General features: G+C 39.7%; 1 protein-coding gene across 4 annotated transcripts in view; it reads left to right on the top strand.

Moving 5' to 3' along the window:
• Positions 1 to 7: 7 nt before the first annotated feature.
• Positions 8 to 19,009, top strand: part of tgfbrap1 (transforming growth factor, beta receptor associated protein 1) — a 60,250-nt gene continuing 41,248 nt past the window's right edge. The window contains exons 1-2 of one of the 4 annotated variants that reach the window (XM_043691747.1): positions 8 to 103; positions 15,912 to 16,613. In XM_043691747.1, coding sequence (XP_043547682.1) covers positions 15,929 to 16,613 — 685 coding nt within the window. In that variant the 5' untranslated portion in view covers positions 8 to 103; positions 15,912 to 15,928. Of the gene's footprint in view, positions 104 to 191; positions 356 to 375; positions 1,502 to 14,966; positions 15,195 to 15,911; positions 16,614 to 19,009 lie in introns of those variants that run through there. The other 3 variants (XM_043691750.1, XM_043691748.1, XM_043691749.1) reach the window with 3 other exon arrangements.

Raw genomic sequence — 19,009 nt, 5'->3', positions numbered from 1 at the left:
AGTACAAGGTGTTCTGCGGAGACGTCACATGGTCGGAAACGTATTGGAAGGGGCCGGATGTGAGGCTGATAGGGAAGACGTCAGTTGGGACCGAGAGGCTTGGGTAAGGAGGAGAAGTAGTGGAGGAGGGAGTGGGTCACTGGGGTCGAGGGTCTGCTAGTTAGAGATGTGTAAATTGATCACAGTGTGCAAGGGTTAATGGATGCGGGGAGAGATAGTGAATAGAGCTGGGTGCCGCTTGAAGTAGAGTTAAAAGGAACCGTCTCGTTATTCGCTATTCAGCGACGATTAAGAAATGTATTTGATGTTCGTAGGTAGCTCTTAACCATCTGCAGGGACATTATTGGTGCTACAGGTCTGTTCTTTTATCGCGTTCTACTTCCGTCTGGTGAGAAATCCCAATTATTATGATTATCCATTCAGTGGCCTCCTAAGAGGCTGAACGGAGAAATGGAAATCCTACCCAGAACAGATCTTTACACATAATAATACGATGTCTTCCATGGTGTGGGGCTTGTAGTCGCTATGACATTTCAGATAATCTACTGTTATGGAATAGATCTGTGCCTTGTGCAGATTTGGTTGTGTTCTCTTCACTGTCTTCAATGGAAGGTGAAGCTAGGGACTTTTGCTGTGGGGGTCAGTTCACTGATGTGTCATTATGCAACTGCCACAGTTCTAGATTGAGTTTATGTATTCAACTTTGACTTTTGGTATAAATATATTTTCATTGTTATAAAGGGGAAGAAAACTCTCACTTATATGCTTCATGTTTGCCCAAACTGCTGAACACACTTTGGAAACTGTCAGATTTAGCGCAGATATTTGTGTGCAGCAACATTGCAGAAAGAACTACATGCTAGTGATCCAGATGTTCTTTATTTTTTGCTTGACTTTATGGAGGGTTTAAACTAATTTGGCAGGAGGATGGAACTAAGAAGGTAACATCAATGGGTCAAAACAGAAACCCAGGGAATTGAAAGCTATGTAACATTGGAGCAAGAAATAGTAGGACATCAAATGAAGAAGTGTGACCAGGTCTAAATTAGATTTATTGAATTTAAATGTATAAAAAGCTGGTGTACTGAATGTACAAAATATAATGTGACAATGAAGGATTGTGGCTCAATACAATTCCAGGACACTCCTAACAATTCCTGGATACAACATCTTTCAGAAAAACGTAGAGGAAGAGAAAAAAGAGGCTGGTAATATTGATTAAGAACATACTACCATGCTGGTGAGCAAGGATGCCAAAGGAATTAGGGACAGAATCTGAGTTAGAACTAAGAAACAGTAGAGTTTACATTACATCATTAAGTATATTCTGAAAACCATCAAATAGGAAAGATGTAGAGAAAAAAATGGAATTCTGAAAGGTGTGGAAAATTATAATGGGGTTAAAATGGTCATTTAATTATCAAAATATAGACTGGGATAGTAATAGTGTAGAGAGGAAACAGGGAGAAGAATTCCTGAAGTGTTCAGGAGAATTTTCCAGGTCAGTACATTTCTAGTCCAACAAGTAAAGTGCTGGCTTTGTGCAATGAGTTGAGTTAAGTGGCCCAAGTGTCAATCGCAGAACCTCTCTGATACCGTACTCAGTATTATAGTGATTAGGTAAGCTGTGAAAATGATAGGGAGCAATCCAAAGTAAAAATAATTATTCAAGAGAAGGATTTGTAAGATCTGTCCCAGGTAAACTGGAATCAAAGATTTATGAACAAAACTCTGGGACAATAGGCTGTCTTTAAAGACAAGAATAAAGTCAATGTTTTTGCAAGAGGGAAAGATATAAAAGCCAGAGCATGAGTAAAATGAAAGAGAAAAGGGTGCATACAATAGTTTAATAATACAAGTGAGAACAAAGATATCAAAAGTTCAGTGGGAAAATGACAAAGGAAATGTGAAGCAAAATGGCATTCTCGAGGATATTCTCAATGTGAAGGCAGGACTTTGTTTCCATGAGATCTGGGTGGTGGTCACTCTTACACTCATGAACAGATACGTCTGCAACCAAGCACTTTGGTGAGGGTGATGTCAATTATGTTTTTCCCTCATTGGTTCAATCACCTGTTGCAGGCACAGTCTAGCAGCTATACCCTTTAGGACTTGACCAGCTTGATCTGTAATGCTGTTACCAAGTCACTCGCCCATAATACATTTGGTGTCCTTTCCACCCTCAACTTTCCTCCAAGTGGTGTTCAATATGGAAGAGTACTGATACATGAGCTGATTGAGGATGGTACATGGTAATCAGAAGGAGGTTTCTTTGCCCATGTTGGACCCAATGCAACTTCATGAGCTCTGGAGTCAATGTTGAGGATTCCCAGGGCAAATCCCTCCCAACACAGTCACACTTTTGGAATTATACCTGACAATGTCAGGCTGTTGCTTAACGAGTATGTGCAACAGTTATTCCAGTTTTGACACTAGCCCCCAGTTGGTAGTAAGGAGGACTGTGCAGGGTCAACAAGGCTGTTTTGCCATTATCAGTGCCATTATCATTATAGTTCTCTTTTTTTTGTTTAGACAACTGTGTGGCTTGCGAGGCCATTTCATAAGGCAGTTTAGAGTCAACCATATTGCTGTGGCTCTGGAGTCGCATGTAGGCCAGTTCAGGTGAGGATGGTAGATTTCCTTCCCTGATGAAAATTAGTGAACCTTATGGATTTTTCCTTGACAGTAGACAGTGTTTTCGTGGTCATCATTAGATTCCTAATTCCAGATATTTACTGAATTCACATTCCACCATCTGCCATGACGAGGGTCCCCAGAACATTAGCTGTTTTCTGGACCACTGATCTGGTGATAATACCAGTTGGCCTTCACCTCCCCTACAAATGTTAGGTCACAAAAGCAGAGGTCTGAGAGATTCTGGATGATATAAAAATCAACAGAGGGAAATTTAGCAGCCCAGCTGTGCTTCACATTAGCAAGCTATAAAAGCCTGATATCATTCATCTGAGGATGCTAAGGGAAGTAAGGATGAACATTGCAGAGGTGTAATCTTCTCTATCTTTGATGCTGTGAGATTGCAAAGGACTAGAAAAATGCAAACCTTGCATTCTTGTTCAAAAAGGTGTAAGAGTAAACCCAGCAACCGTAGGCCAGTCAGTTTGACTTCAGTGATGGGAAGGCTTTTGGAAACAATAACCTGAAACAAAATTAAGACACTTCAACAAATTTATGATGGTTTTCTTTACAATCCATACTTGAAGACAAATTGTGTATTTTGTTTTAGTGTAATGCGAACTGCTATGAGTGGACTTCCAAAAGATCTGGGATAAAGTGACACATAATAGGTTTACCATCAAAGGTACAGCCCATAGAATAAAAGGTTCAATGACAATCTAGATAGAAGTTGGTTGAATCATAGTAAATGTATTGTTTTGTTTTGAAAATGGAGAAAGATATATGGTTAGATACTTCAGTGCTCAATATTAGGTCCGTTGCCTTTTTTTGGTCCGTATGAAGGACTTAGATCTGCATACTTGGCAAAATTTGTGGATGACATCATAACTTAATTGTGAAACTTGAAGGTAGAGATAGACTTTGAATTTTGCCTGCCACTTTTTTCTTGTTGTCTTTAATGCTAAGAAGAGTAAAGTGATTAATTTAGGCAGAGCAGTGCAGAAAGGTGACAAAAAAACAAAGAGTACATTTCTGAAGCGGATGCAGGAATATGGGGTTCTGGGTTTACTGATGGTTGAAAGTGACAGAGCAGGTTGATAAGCTCGTTATTATGACATTTAGAATTCCGGGCTTATAAGTAAGGATATAGAGTAGCAAAGCAAGGAAATTATTATAAATCGATATAAAAGCATTGACTACATTTGTGGACACAAGAATGCAAAGGCTTCAGAGTATAGGAAAGCTTTACGAGGATGGTAAAGAGAAGAGGGGCTATGAGGATAGCTTGGGGAAGCTGTGCTGCCTTTCTTAAAGAAGAGATTGGCTCAAAACCTAGAAGGATTTGGACAGAAATTGTTCCTGTTAACAGAAGATTGTAAAATAGAGAGCATTGATTTAATTTGAAAGGCAAAAGAACAAAAGGCTGTTGTCAAACCATGTGTATGCAGTTGAGATCTGGACAGCACTGTCTGAGTGTGGTGAAGACAGATTCAATCATGGTTTTGAAAAGCAAATTGAATAATTATTTGGATCAAATAAATTTGTACAGCCTTGGAAAAGATTTGGGAGTGGGACTGGCTAAGCTACCCCTGTTGGAAGTAGACATGACAGGCTGAATGGCAGCTTCTTGTGCTATAAACATTCCATGATTTTTTTTCCTCCCAATTTACATTGGTTGAGGTATAAATGTTCTCATGGCCACTGGAGAGAACTCATCTGATATTCATGGTGTTATTAAATCTTTCACTTGTACTCAAGAGGGCCTTTGTTGTCTTTATAATCTGAAGATTCTAATAGTGTAACATTCCACTGCACTGAAGTATCAACTCAGATTTTGTGCTCTAATCTCCACAGATAGGGGTTTGCACTCGTAATTTCGACTCAGTGCAGTAAGTTCTCAAGGCTGACTTGTAATAGCAGATGTTTACTTGTGCCCCTATTTCTGAATAATAAGGATGATATCTGCCAAACTTCATGATTTGATAGCTGATAAATACTTAAGTTTTATGATATTTGCTGTTTAATTCTGTTGCTGTGGTTGTTGGGGTTTTAATATGAAGTTCAAGTGTATGATTAGAAAACGCTGGCTGGAAGATCCCTTGTATCTGCGCTCATTTGCTCGTGATGTAGCACCAGTGATGTGGGATCAGATTTGAGGAATATGTTGACCACTGACTCTGTAAACCTTCATTGAAGCGGATGCTGTAGGAAGTGTCTTGCTTGGGTTTGGACATGTGAGCATGCTGGTGAATGTATAATTTGCACTAGTTTCAATAGGAACGGAGCTGTGCTCTGTCTGGTGGGAGTGAGATGGGAATGAATTCATAGATTGCTTTGGATGAGGTAAGTTACACATTTTCCTATCAAGGACCCCTAAGTGTGGATGCTAGTTTTCATTTATTTCTTGATATAATGCCAAACAAGCAGTGCAGAAAATTAAAATAGACTTGATGGAAATTGTATTGCTGTGACTTGTGTTTGGAGGAGGATTTGTTCAGTCTAAATGTCGTGACCCAGGAATCATAAAGATTTTGCAGGGACAAAACTGTATAACATGGGGAAAAGAAACTTTTATCAGATTATTGAAACACAGCTATGAGTGAAGCTGACTTGCTGCTGTTTATTTCTTTATATCAATAGAAACCCCACATTTATAAACAGTTCAAAAATTAATTCTGCTGTTCCAAAGTATAAAGCTAGAGGTGCATAACTGAAAGAAATGCATTCAGATTGGGGTATTTAAAAATTTGTATGTCTCTGCAAGCAAGTTCTGTCTTGATGAGTCTTGGATAAAGAACAGAAACATGAATTGAGGGGAATGCCACCACATCAGTGATGGAGAAAATAAATAAATCCGTGAGTTTGGGAGGTGGGTATTGCTGACAAGGGCAGCAATGTTGCCCATTGCTAATAGTTCTTGAACTGAATGGCATGGCCAACCAATTCAGATGGCAGTTGAGCTAACTGCAGGGCTGTGGATTCGGAGTCACTTGTAGGCCGGACCAGGCAAGGATGGCAGCGATCCTTCCCTTAAGGAAATTACAGCTAGCTTAAATTCAGACTTATTAATTAATAGCAAATTTGAACCCATGCCCCTATAGCCTGGGCCTCTGCATTATGAGTACAGTGATTCTACACCACTGTTTATACATAACTTATTTTTGTATTGGCTGTATTCACATTCCTGGATTGTTGTCAGTGCTTACAGCATGAGAAGTAATTTCTAAAGTACTCACCAAAGTGACACAGGGAAACATGATGCCAGCATTTGCACAGCAGGCTCCCAAATATATTTGGATAATCTGCCCTGATAGATCTGGCTGAGCTAATAGATCGGGACAAGCTGAAATTACCCCTAGTTTACGAATGTTGCTCTGGATTTTTTTACATGGCAACAACTTAGAGCTGCATCTGATATTTGGCATCACTGAGGGTATTGCATTCCCTCAGCTCAGCCTTGAATGTTTTCCTAGATTACCTATTTGGATGCAAGGTCCTCTGACTCAAGCAAAAATATTTCATCTGAACCAAAGCTGACACAATTTGCCTTGATGTCCTCCTCCCCCTTCCCCAAAAGAAGTGAAAGATTAGAATCTCATTAAAAAGGCATATTTTCAATCTTCTTTGTGTGGAAGGTTCCTTTTTATGCGGAAATTCTGACTTTTGAGAAATCTGAAATGAAAAGAAAAATCATTCATGTAGGAAATGTTCCATGTGCTTCACAAGCAATAACCAGATAAAGTTAAATATGGCCAAATAAGAGAATATTAAGATTAATGATTAAAGTCTTAATCAGAGAAGTAGATTTTAAGGAGAGTTTTATAGAGAATATCTATTCAGATGGAATTGCGGAACTTAAGGCCTGGATGTTTTGGCCATGCCTGTGTTTGGGTGAGGGTTGAGTAAAGAATAGGGATGGGCAAGAGATCCAAAACAGAAATGTTGATCTTCAAAGGGCTGCAGGATGGAGGTCATTAAAGAAAGGGTGGGATTTGAGCACAATGAGAAATTTTAAATTCAAGGGATTAGTGGTCTGAGAATCTCTGTAAAGCAGCAAGATTGGGTGATGAGTGACTAGCACTGAGTTTTGGTTAAATACAGGTACGTGAACTTCAGATAAGCTTTTGTAAAACATGTGTAGCACTTGGCCAGCAGAGTATTTGAATAATTGAGTCTGGAAGAAACAGAAACTTTTGAGTAGGGATTCAACTGTTGATAGTCTGAGCTATAGGTGGAAGTAAGCGATGTTAAGGAAGCAGCAGTAGTCTTTTGTGATAGAGAGGATATAGAGTCAGAAGCTCGTCTCAGGGTCAAATAGGGCCTGAAGCAGAAACGTCCATGGATACATTATCTATGGTTTCTTAAAAAGTCAGCATGATAAACTGTCTTTTTGTCACTGTAATGGTTTTATGGATACCAAGGATTGAAGATAAATGCTAAAAATGCAATAAAATATTTAACATTTTTATTGAACTTGGCCTTGATTTAAAAATAATCAACTCTCCTTTATACTAAACTTCTTGAGACTGGGGCAAGCAACAGCTGACATTCTCTATTTCCAATTCTCCTCCTCCCTTTTTTGTATTACCTTCTGTAATTCAGGACTGGAGTTAATCATAGCGATCTCTGGCATAGAAAATGGCCTTTTGGCCTATTGAGTCTTCGCTGGCCATAAACAAGTACTAACAATTCTAACCCATTTAGTTGCACTACAATTACATTAAGATTTTAAAATTATCATCCTTGTTTTCAGATACTTCTATGGCCTTTTCCCTCTATATCAGTGTAATCTCCAATCCCAAGATATTAGCAGTCCCTTCCACATTTCAATTACTCCACCATTCGTGCCTGTCACTTCATTTGCCTAGGATCCAAACTCTGGAATGCAGCCCTTACTATTCTTTGCCTCCTTTAAGATGCTTAATGTATCTCTTTGACCAAGCATTTGGTCACCTGACCCAAAATCTTGTGTCGCTTGATGTCACACTTTCACCTCTTCAAAAAAGTCAATTCAGGTCAAGGATAACTTGCTTCCATCCTGGTTCAGTAATTTCTGAAATGTCTGATAAGTCCAATGTGCGACCTGCAGACTGTCATACTTGTAGGAGTGGATAGTTTGGTTGTTAAGTGGTTTGTGCACTCCCTGCAACACCTTGAATTCATCTGTGTGTGCTCGTGACATTGTATCTTTTTGTTTGATGTCTTCCCAGATGAGTTTTCTACATTTTGCTTGGTCACAAACCAGGAACTTCTATGAGCCAGTTTGATCTATGTTTGACCTCTTCAGGGATACTTTAATGACATCCAAAATAATTTTCAGTGTCTGACCAGGAGGCTCCTGCTGGGACAAAGTCCCAAGTCAAGTATTAGCTGAGAGAGTCTGGGGTCAGTATGAGAATACTGACCCGCCAGAGACCCGGGTTCAATTCCCGCCTTAGGTGATTAGATTACATTACAGTGTGGAAACAGGCCCTTCGGCCCAACAAGTCCACACCGACCCGCCGAAGCGCGACCCACCCATACCCCTACATTTACCCCTTACTTAACACTACGGGCAATTTAGCATGGCCAATTCACCTGACCTGCACATCTTTAGACTGTGGGAGGAAACCGGAGCACCCGGAGGAAACCCACGCAGACACGGGGAGAACGTGCAAACTCCACACAGTCAGTCGCCTGAGGCGGGAATTGAACCCGGGTCTCCGGCGCTGTGAGGCAGCAGTGCTAACCACTGTGCCACCGTGCCACCCACAGGTGACTGACTGTGTGGAGTTTGCACATTCTTCCCGTGTCGGTGGGTTTCCTCCAGGTGCTCTGGTTTCCTCCCACAGTCCAAAGATGTGCAGGTCAGGTGAATTGGCCATGCTAAATTGCCCGAAGTGTTAGGTGTAGGGGTAAATGTAGGAGAAGAGGCCTGGGTGGGTTGCGCTTCGACGGGTCAGTGTGGACTTGTTGAGCCGAAGAGCCTGTTTCCACACTAAGTAATCTAAAAAGAATCCTCACTGATTTTTAAATTTTATTTTTATCATTTTGGTTTGGAGTTGTGAAATGAGAGTTTAAAGCTGAATGTGACCTTTGAGTTGTGAGCAACAGCTTGTATTTTTAAGAGAAAATGAGATCAAACTAATTTTTGCTTATGAGGCCAGGCCTGGAAGTTAAGTGTAAGCTGATTCTTGTTCAAAGTTCTCTATAGACATTTCAACCCCAGAGAGGCATTATGCTGAAATAAATGACAGACTTTTGAATGTTAATGGGGGCCTCACAGGGTGGTTGGTGCCAAAAGAATGCTTGGGGGTGGGGGGGGGGGGGGAGGGGAAAGAGAAACTGGTTTTGAACTGTTATTTTGTCAGAAGGACCGTGGCTGCAAAAGCTACAGAATGGATGAATGATTGTAAGCTTATTGAAAGTTCAGAGCAATAAATCTATTTTCAGAATCAAGTGAATATTGTTCGGAGCCTACTAGAAGCTGTCTTCATTGACTGGTGACTTCAGAAACCCAGCGAGAGACAATCGCGTGTGGCTGTGATATTATGGTTCATAGACTGCTTAATTGAACTGGCTATCTCAGATTTTCTTTCATCTTTTACTTGTTTGTTTGTCTGTCTTTGAGAGTAGGAGTAGAATCAAAGAAGATTGGGTTTAAATCATTGACATTAACGAGATTACCTTGTTATTTAACTTTAATCTGCTAAAGCTACTGTATTACAAATAAATTGTTGTTAACTTTTTTTGTTGTCTGACATTGGTCATTCATAAACTCTGGTATTAGTTATTCAGAGTCTGGTTAGGAATCATTGGGGAAATTTTGAGGGTCAGTGACTAATTTCACTATGTTGTGATGTGGAGATGCGGGGTTGGACCGGGGAGGACAAAGTCAGAAGTTACATGACACCAGGTTATAGTCCAACAGGTTTATTTAAAATCCCAAGCTTTTGGAGCGCTGCTTCTTTGTCAGGTGAAATGGAAGGAAGCACACAGGCACAGAGTATATAGGTGGAGACATAATGGCAAGATTATTTCAGATAATTAAGATAAGTGCAAATAGTGTGAGTGGAGTGTTGGCAGGTGAAGAGTGTCAAACAGTGTGGGTAAAGTACCAACAGCTGAAAAACAAGTGAAAGATGACGTATCAACAGATTAGTTAAGGCAGAGATAATTACAAATAGTCAAAAATAAGATGGCGCTAGAGACAAACCAAATGGCTGGAATAACATGAAGAGGTATCACAGTTGCAAGTCAGCTCATACTGAGGTGGAGACCAAAGGAGTCATGCAGTGCTGTTGCCTTCAGAGCAAAGTGCTGATGAGGAATTGGAGATCACTTTTCAGACTATTAGATGAGGAATGGAAGGTGGTACATCTGTTACTGAAGGGAGGTGTTGCAAATCACACATGAAGTTTGCATTGCAGCACACAGGGATTTGAAAAACTCTAGTGTTCCATCAAGGATTTTACCTGGCAAGTTTTGCATGTAGGTATGCTGTTTTGTAAAACATGCCATACCTGTCAAGTTGTCGGCAAACTTCAAAATGAAATTAAACCAGGTTTTGAGGAAGCACTCAGCCATTGCTAATGGATTGTGGTGGATCATGACCTGAAACTAAAACTGTAAATGAATTTATCCTTATCGTTATGGATTTCCAGCCTATTCCCCTCAGGACAATCCAAGTAAAGTGGTAATAGAAAAACTAAGTTTTTTTTTACTCGTTATGGCCTACCAATGAAAGTACAGTCTGATCAAGGAATACACTTGCATTAACACTTATCCAAGATAGCATTAGTAGTTTGGGGATTAAACAATTGGAATCGACTGCTTACCATCTGCAGTCCCAAAACACTTTTGAGAAGAATCACTAGACACTCATGACCATGATCAAAGCTTATTATTGTGTCCAAAGGATTGAGACAGAGGGTTAGATTTTCTCTTACTTGAGACCAGAATTCTCCTAACGAATCTACTGCTTCAGGCCATTTGAATTATTTATGGTGGTGAAATAAGAGGACCATGAAAACTAATTAGAGATAAATTGAGTCAGGAAAAAAAACTTCAATGTTAGCATATGTGTTGAGAAGTGGGTTGAGAGTTGCGCAGGAATATTTAAAAAGTTCCTAAAATATAATGAGTGGGCAGATGAGCATGTGACAACCAGAAATTTCAAAGTAGGTGGTGAAGTTTTGGTACTCTTACTTATATCAGGTAAGTCACTAAAAGCGAAATTCAGTCGTCTCTGCAAGGTAATTGAAAAGTTAGTAAGATAGGAGGAAAAAGAATCAATTGTGTCACATAAACCTGTTAAGTGTTATTGCAGAGAACATGATGAGAATGGTGTAAAGTAGTAAGTGTAGTAGAGGAGGATAGAAGAAAGAGTGAAGAACAAATGGCCAGTTCCAAAGTGAACTTCCCACTAAGTTAACAAATTCAGAGATATTAGAAAGTTTGGAGCACTGCATACAATTCTGGACACCCTGTTAAATGAAGAATGTTATTAAACTGGAAAGGGTGTCAAAAAGGTTTACAAATGATGTTACTGAGACTGAAGGGTTTGAGTTATAAGGAGAGGCTGGATAGGTTTGAGACTTTTTCCCTGGAGTGTAGGAAGCTGAGGGGTGACCTTTTAAAGGTTTATAAAATCATTAGGGCTTAGATAAGGTGAATAGCCAAGGTCTTTTCCCCAGGACAAGGGGATTCCAAACCTAGAGGGCATAGGCTTAAAGTGAGAAGGCAAAAATTTGTGAGGGACTTGAGGGACAAAATTCCACATAACACATTGTGTATATCTTAGAGAAAGTAGTAGACGCAGGTACAATTACAATATTTAGTCATTTAGACAGGTACAGCGATAGGAAAGATTTAGAGGGATATGAATCACAAGCAGGCAAATGGGACTAGTTTAGTTCGGAAAACCTGGTCAGCATGGACAAGTTGCGTGAAAAGGTCTGTTTCCATGCGGTATGACTCTATAACTGTATGACTAATTTAGACACTGCATTTTCCTATGTTGAGAAAGATCAACAGGGAAGTATAGTATGATTGCTCGGGAAGTACAAATTGGTTTGCAAAGATACACTTTAACCAAATATAAGGTTGATGTCGATAAATCAGACCCAATAAAACAAAACCCATATTGGTTAAACTTAAAGAAACAAGCCAAAGTGCTTGCTGGAGAATTGCTTGATCAAACCAAATGAGTAATGAAGCATTCTCCTGCTGTATTGGTTCCTAAACCAGACTGCTCAGTTCGATTGTTTTGACAGTATGAAAGTAAATACACAAAGATGGATTCATATCCTATTCCCAAACAAGATTACATTGATAGAGTTGGTAGTGTGACATTCTTATCGAAAATTGATTTGTTAAAAGGATACTGGCAGGTAAAATTGACACTCCAGTGCGAAGGAAATTTTCATTTTTTTGCCACGGATTGCACCAATGTAGAGTTATGCCATTTGGATTTAAGAACACCCCAGCCATATTTCAATGATTTAATGGATAGAGTTATAGCTGAAATACCTTATTGATGACACCATATATAGTATGATGTGGAAGATGGTGAGAAAATCTATTTTACACAATTGCAGTCAGCCAGGTTTGTGTGAAGTCAAGTAGAAAGTGAATTTTTAAAAGCCAAGGAGACATATTTAGGATATCTTGTAGGGCAAGTACAGGTGTCACCCAGGACAGCAAAATTAAGTGGTTTAATTTACTTTGCCACCCCTAAAGCAGAACATGATATAAGGTTTTTAGGACTGTGGATTTTATTGAAAGTTTGTGCTTTTTTTTAAGTACAGGCAGCACGGCGGTACAGTGGTTAGCACTGCTGCCTCACAGCGCCAGAGACCCGGGTTCATTTCCCGCCTCAGGCGACTGACTGTGTGGAGTTTGCACATTCTCCCCGTGTCAGCGTGGGTTTCCTCCGGGTGCTCCGGTTTCCTCCCACAGTCCAAAAATGTGCAGGTTAGGTGAATTGGCCATGCTAAAATTGCCCGCAGTGTTAGGGGCAGGGGTAAACGTAGGGGAATGGGTCTGGGTGGGTTGCGCTTCGGGGGGTCGGTGTGGACTTGTTGGGCCGAAGGGCCTGTTTCCACACTGTAAGTAATCTAATCTACAGTAGCCGTACCCTTGACCAACTTGCTGTGAAAATAGACAAAGATGGCATGGCCAACAGAAGGCCAGGCCTGGAAGTTCAGAACACACTTCTGCACTGACAGTTGAGGCTAGGTCAATTGTTGTTTTGAAATTGATATAACCTTTACTTAATAAAAATCTAAAGGATATGGATGAGAAAGCAAATATATGGAGTTCAGTAACGTGATTTCACAGAAACAGAATGCAGAAGGAGGCTATTTGACCCATTTGAGGATGGGAGAATAGATTTGAGGACCTAAATGGTTTACTCTTGTCAATGTGTTCCAACAGGTTGAGAATACGTTGGTTATTCAGCTGCTGTATACAATGCAACTGAGTCCAAGAGACTGTGCAGTGGTAGTGTCCCTACCATTATGTCCTGTAGACGGACAGCCAACACGTATCAGCCTCCTTATCTCTGTATTCACAACACAGTAAAATTAAAATAATCAATGACCCTCAAAATTGCCCCAATGGTTCCTAACCAGATTTTCTGAATAATCAATTTCAGTCTTTTTGAACAGCAGTATCCAGACACCAAATTTATAGTTCAAATCTCACATGTTCCAGAGTGGTGGTCATTAACATCTCCAAATGAGTTGCTTAGAAAATATCTGCAGCTGAGTTTAGTTGCCTAATTGCAGATGTATTTTGCAGCATAATCTGTGTTGATAATCTGATTTAGATAAGCTAATTCAGCTCAGGAAAAAAAATTGAATTCTGGACTCTGCTTGTTTGTATAGTTGAGCATTACAACACATTTACTTTTTAAGCTACTTAACAGATTGGTTAAAATTCATAGAACATAGAGTAATACAGCACAGGAGGAGACCCTTTGGCCCACCATGTCAGCATGGACCATGATGCTATTCTGAACTAATCTCATGTGCCTGCACGTGGTCTGTGTTCCTCTCTTGCCTGCCTGCTCATGTTTGTCTAAAAGCCTCTTAAACGTTGCTATTGTATCTGCTTCTACCAACTCCTCTGAGAGCGCATTCCACCTCCTATCTTACGTTTTAAAAAAAAACTTGCCTTGCAACCTCCTTTTAAAATTGTTTTCTCTCATCTTAAACCTATGCCTCCTAATATTTGACATTTCCATGGTGGGGTGGGGGATGGGGGCGCGGGGGAGAAAGACTCCAACTATTTACCCAACCTCTGCTTACCATGACTTTACATACTTCGGTCAGGTCACCCCTCAGCCTCCGTTCTAGCGGACAATCCAACTTTGCTTACAGTTGTTGCACTCCAATCTAGGCAATATTCTCTTTTTCACCCTCTTCAAAGTCTTTATATTCTTCCTATAGTGTGGCAACCAGAACTGGATACGTTACTATAAGTGTGGCCTAACTAAATTTTATTAAGCTGCAATGTGATTGCCAACTTATACTCGATGCCCTGACCAATGAAGGCAAGCATGCCATATCCCTCCTTTTCCACCATATTCAATTGTATTTCCACTTTCAGGGATCTATGGACTTGTACCCCAAGATGTCTCTGCATGTTAATGCTCCTCAGGGTCCTGCCATTTACTGCTTGCTTTCCTTTTACATTTGACCTCCTAAAATGCATTGCCTCTCACTTGTCCAGGCTTAAACCCTATCTGCCATTTTTCTGCTCAACTTTATCCTTTGATAACCATCCTTATTATCCACACTATCCACTATATACCAATTTTTGTGTCATCTGCAGACTTAACAATCAGACCACTTACATTCTCATGAAATAACTTATATAAATTACAAACAACAGAGGTTCCAGCACTGAAATTTGCAGCGAACACTATTGGTCACAGTCATCCAATCAGGAAAAACATCCCTCCACAACAACCTCTTCACTCAAAACATTTGTGACTAAGTGTTTCAGCATGTTGCAAAGATTTTATTTCAGTGGAATTCCAATGTAGATTGCATTGATATCTAGCATTCAATTTCACAACACTGTTGGCATTGACTTAAAGGTTGTCAGAATAGTTACAGAGGCTTTTTCATCAAAGTCGTATATTGACCCATTACTGTCATTTATATTACAGGTTGTCTTTTACATCATATATTGGGGAAAATGGTAATTTTTGAAATTGTTGCCAGATGGTCTGGTCAGTGGTGAGACTTTGTCTTTTTGTTTTAACGAGTAAGTTGAACACAGATGGATTAGCTTAAAAGAATTCACTTCTGTAATGGATTTACCATGAATAATTTTGAATTATAGTACAATATCTAACTAAGCCATAATGGCTGAAGCACAAGTCAGCATATGTCGAAGCATAGAGATAATGTTGGACTATAAACAGCGTCTATAGCATACGGCATTTATCAACATCCTATTACTTCTGCCGCCTGGATGATTACACTCGCTGGGGCAAAAATTCATAGTCAATACGCCTGAGTCAAAAGAACCAGTGTCCATGAGGAAAGATCTACATACAAGTTGTTCTGGTATAATGCGCATTTCGCTAACAGGAATTGTCTATAACGCAAACTTTCAGCTGAATGGGTATAATAATTTTCTATAGCAATCTTGTACAGTGCAATTTTCAATCGCCGTTTCCTACAGTGAGATTTTTCTCTAGCATAGGGTTGAGTGGAACGCAACTGTCGCATTACAGCAGAACGACCTGAATTCAGGTACCTTTTAATGGTCTGTGTTTGGTTGTTTTTTTCTTCCAATCTTCCATTGAGCCAACTCCAAGATGACATATTACAATGTCAGATTTTGTCTGCCATAAATGTCCTGAATAACTCTCTGTCCCACTTGTTCTTTCCCTCTTCCTGGGTTCTGCTGTTTAATCTAGTGTCAAAGATTTGATGAAGTATGAAGTTTGTGAATCTGCTGTGGTCAACTGAAGCATTAAGTAGTCATGTTACAAAAATCAGAGCTTCCATAACTAGCACCTATGTGACATAGTTACCAATGCAGTAATACATTTAAAATTTCTCTTGCTTCAACTCTGCTGAAGAGCTTTCGATATTGCTTTTGCAAGAAGTACCACAGGATGATCTTCTATTTTTGAATTGACTAGGGCGCCTTACAGAATTCATTTTATTTGATATTAAGAAAATATAACTAAGGTACTATTAATTCCTGGAGTGTGTGAGGGTCTGTTGATTTCATATGTAAGATGTATGATTCATTGTATTTTTGTCTCTTTTTAGATGACTGAGAAGTCACAATGAGTGTAAAGGCATTTGAACTTGTTCCTGTGCTTGGACAGGATCTGCTGATAGGAGAAAAAACTTGGATTTCTGTTGACTGCATTGAATGTTGTGGGAAGAACCTTTATGTAGGAACAAGTGACTGCTGTATCTATCACTTTAAATTGGAAGAGAAAGCATCCGCCTCCGGGAGACTTGCATTTACTCCAACAAAACAACTATACAAGTATCTAGGGGTAAAAAAAGCTGTGAATGAGCTGAAGGCAGCATCTGCTTTGAACAGGCTATTGGTTTTATGTGACAATATTGTCATTTTAATGGATATGATCAGCCTAGAGCCTGTACCATCAGGAGCTAAAATCAAAGGAATAACTGCATTTGTTGTGAATGAGAACCCAGTGACTGGAGACCCCTTCTGTATTGAGCTTTGTGCCATTTCAATGAAGCGGAAAACTGTACAAATATACACAGTACATGAGGACCGTGTTCAGTTAATAAAGGAAATATCTACACCAGAGCAGCCAGTTGATATGGCTGTAGATGGGTACTTCCTTTGCTTGGCAATGAGCACACAATATATTATTTTGAGTTATAACACTGGAACTTCACAGGATCTGTTTCCATATAATAGTGAGGACAAACGACCGATAGTGAAACGGATTGGTCGAGAGGAATTTCTGTTAGCTGGTCCAAGTGCATTGGGTAAGTTTATTATGATATTTAGTGTCATTTGGTGTATATGATTACTATTACAAAACTAACATGGAGTTTAATTGTTCCAGAGGAGTGGTGAATGAATCATCCATTTCAAAAAATTGCTGCCGGTTTCAAACCCAATGTATATTCTCATAGGTACGCGTGAGTTTTAATCGCTCAAAAGTCAAGTAGAGAGCAAGTGGGGCAGTTGGATTACACTAAGGGACTTGAGGTTTTGGAAAAAAAAAGATGCTTCTGTATTTTGTTCTTTATAAAGTGAACCATAGAAGGTAGGATATTATTTTAAGGGGTGGAAACAAAAAAAAAATTCCCAATTTACCTTGCTAATTACATTGGTTCTGTTACCCAGTCTTGATACTTCGCTTGATTGTCTCACACTGCTCAGTTGGAAGAGATCTAATTTAGTGTGGTAAAGGGATCAGATGAAATGGGTAAAACAATAGATGAATACAAGGAGGCGATAATTTTAGGTAGACTCAAATAATTCCTATGGAGGAGGAGGATATAAAAGCTAAAGTTCTATAAAGGACAAAAGAAATTTTAAATTATGACACACAAGGTTCATTTAAAACAGAATATCTTGCTGCCTACATAGTGCAGGATATAACTGAAAAGGAAATAAGGAAGCAAAATGGGTTTATAATTCCAGTGCATATCAATTTATCTTCACTTGGAATAACAGATTAAAAATTGACAACCCATGCTGATTGTTAAAAGCAGAAATCATATCTAACAAACTTGATTTGAGTACCTTGGTAAAATAATGGTAATAATTAAGAATGTAGTGTAGTTGATGTTGTGACTGTAAGCTTGCAATAGGTTTGGTAAATAGCAAACCTGTTAAGTTTGAATCTCTGCTATCTCTTGATTATTTTAAAGCTTTCTAAGCATCTGGTTTTTCTTTTCCCCCAATTTGTGGCTTCTGTTCTGGGTCAGAATCTTTTATTTCTGAGCGTGTCAGGTCAGGCACCCATGGTATGAGGCAGTTGGATGCCCGTGGTATGGGGCTGGTCAGATATTGTGTTGTGGGTTGAGTTCAGTTTTATAATTAGCTTAGAGTTACAACAGGTTTAAATCCTGTAACTTCACCTGGGTAAATATCCAAGTAATTAACAATAGGGATGTTTTCAGATGGTTAAAGTGCTTGTAATTGTCTTTCAGAAGCTTCAACTGTCCAGGCTACTACTATGCAGTCAGGCCATCAGAACTCCCAAGAGACCATGATGCATGTCGTTCAGGGTCCACCCAGTCTCCAACTTTCTGGTGACCAGAAGATCTGAACCGTAGTGTCTAACGTCTTACTTATCACTGATCAACCGATCTGCCTGTAGTTATTAGAAATTAGGAACTCTAGTTTGAGGGTGTAAATTTTTACTTTCCAATCTTTGGCATCGCATCTCTGTCTCAGGGATTCCTTCCATGACCTCCATTTTCACTTGCCTTATTCCCTCTTCCTGTAGCAAACTGGGATGCAAGCCATTCAGACTAGGTGTCTCTACTCTGACCACAGCTAGCTATTTCCAAAAAATGTTATCTCTCTATTTTCATTCTGTCTATTATTCTGACCAATTCACTTTACCCTTTGGTAATCAATGAAGCAAAATAGACCCTTTCCCTATGCCTCTAAGGGATCCCCTGCTTGACTACCCAGTTACTATCAACTAGAAAGATAAGCAGCAGGTTAGCATGTGTGCAGGGCTTAAGTTCAAGGCAGGCTAGGAATGAAGCAAAAAGGAAGGATAACTTAGGACATATTACTAGAGGTGATGGAAATAATGCGGATAAGAAAATTAGCATTACGGTGCTTTACCTGAATGCTCGTAGTATTTGTAACAAAGTAGATGAATTAACAGCACAAATCATCGTAACAGATTGACACGGTAGGCATCACAGAGATGTGGTTGCAGGGGGTTCAGGGCTGGCAGTTAAATATCCAAGGATTTGCAACTTATTGAAAAGACAGGGAGGTGGGCAGAGGGGGAGGGGTTGCCCTGTTAGTTAAGAATGAAATTAAATCTATGGCACTGAATGACATCGGGACAGATGATGTGGAGTCTGTGTGGGTGGAGTTGAGGAACCACAAAGGCAAAAAAAAAGGGAGTTATGTACAGACCTCCCAGCGGTGGTCAGGACCAGGGGAGCAAGGTGTACCAGGAAATAAATGGGGCATGTAGAAAGGGAAGGTCACGGTGATCATGGGGGATTTCAATATGCAAATAACTGGGTGAATAATGTTGCCGGTGGATCCAAAGAAGGGGAATTCATGGAATGCTTACAGGATGGCTTTTTGGAACAGCTTGTGATGGGAGCAGGCTATTCTGGACTTCGTGCTATATAATGAGCCAGACTTTATAAACAATCTTAACGTCGGGGAACACTTA

Source organism: Chiloscyllium plagiosum, chromosome 6 (assembly GCF_004010195.1).
Source record: "Chiloscyllium plagiosum isolate BGI_BamShark_2017 chromosome 6, ASM401019v2, whole genome shotgun sequence".
Lineage (NCBI taxonomy): Eukaryota > Metazoa > Chordata > Chondrichthyes > Orectolobiformes > Hemiscylliidae > Chiloscyllium > Chiloscyllium plagiosum.
This window is presented reverse-complemented; position numbering and strand designations above follow the sequence as displayed.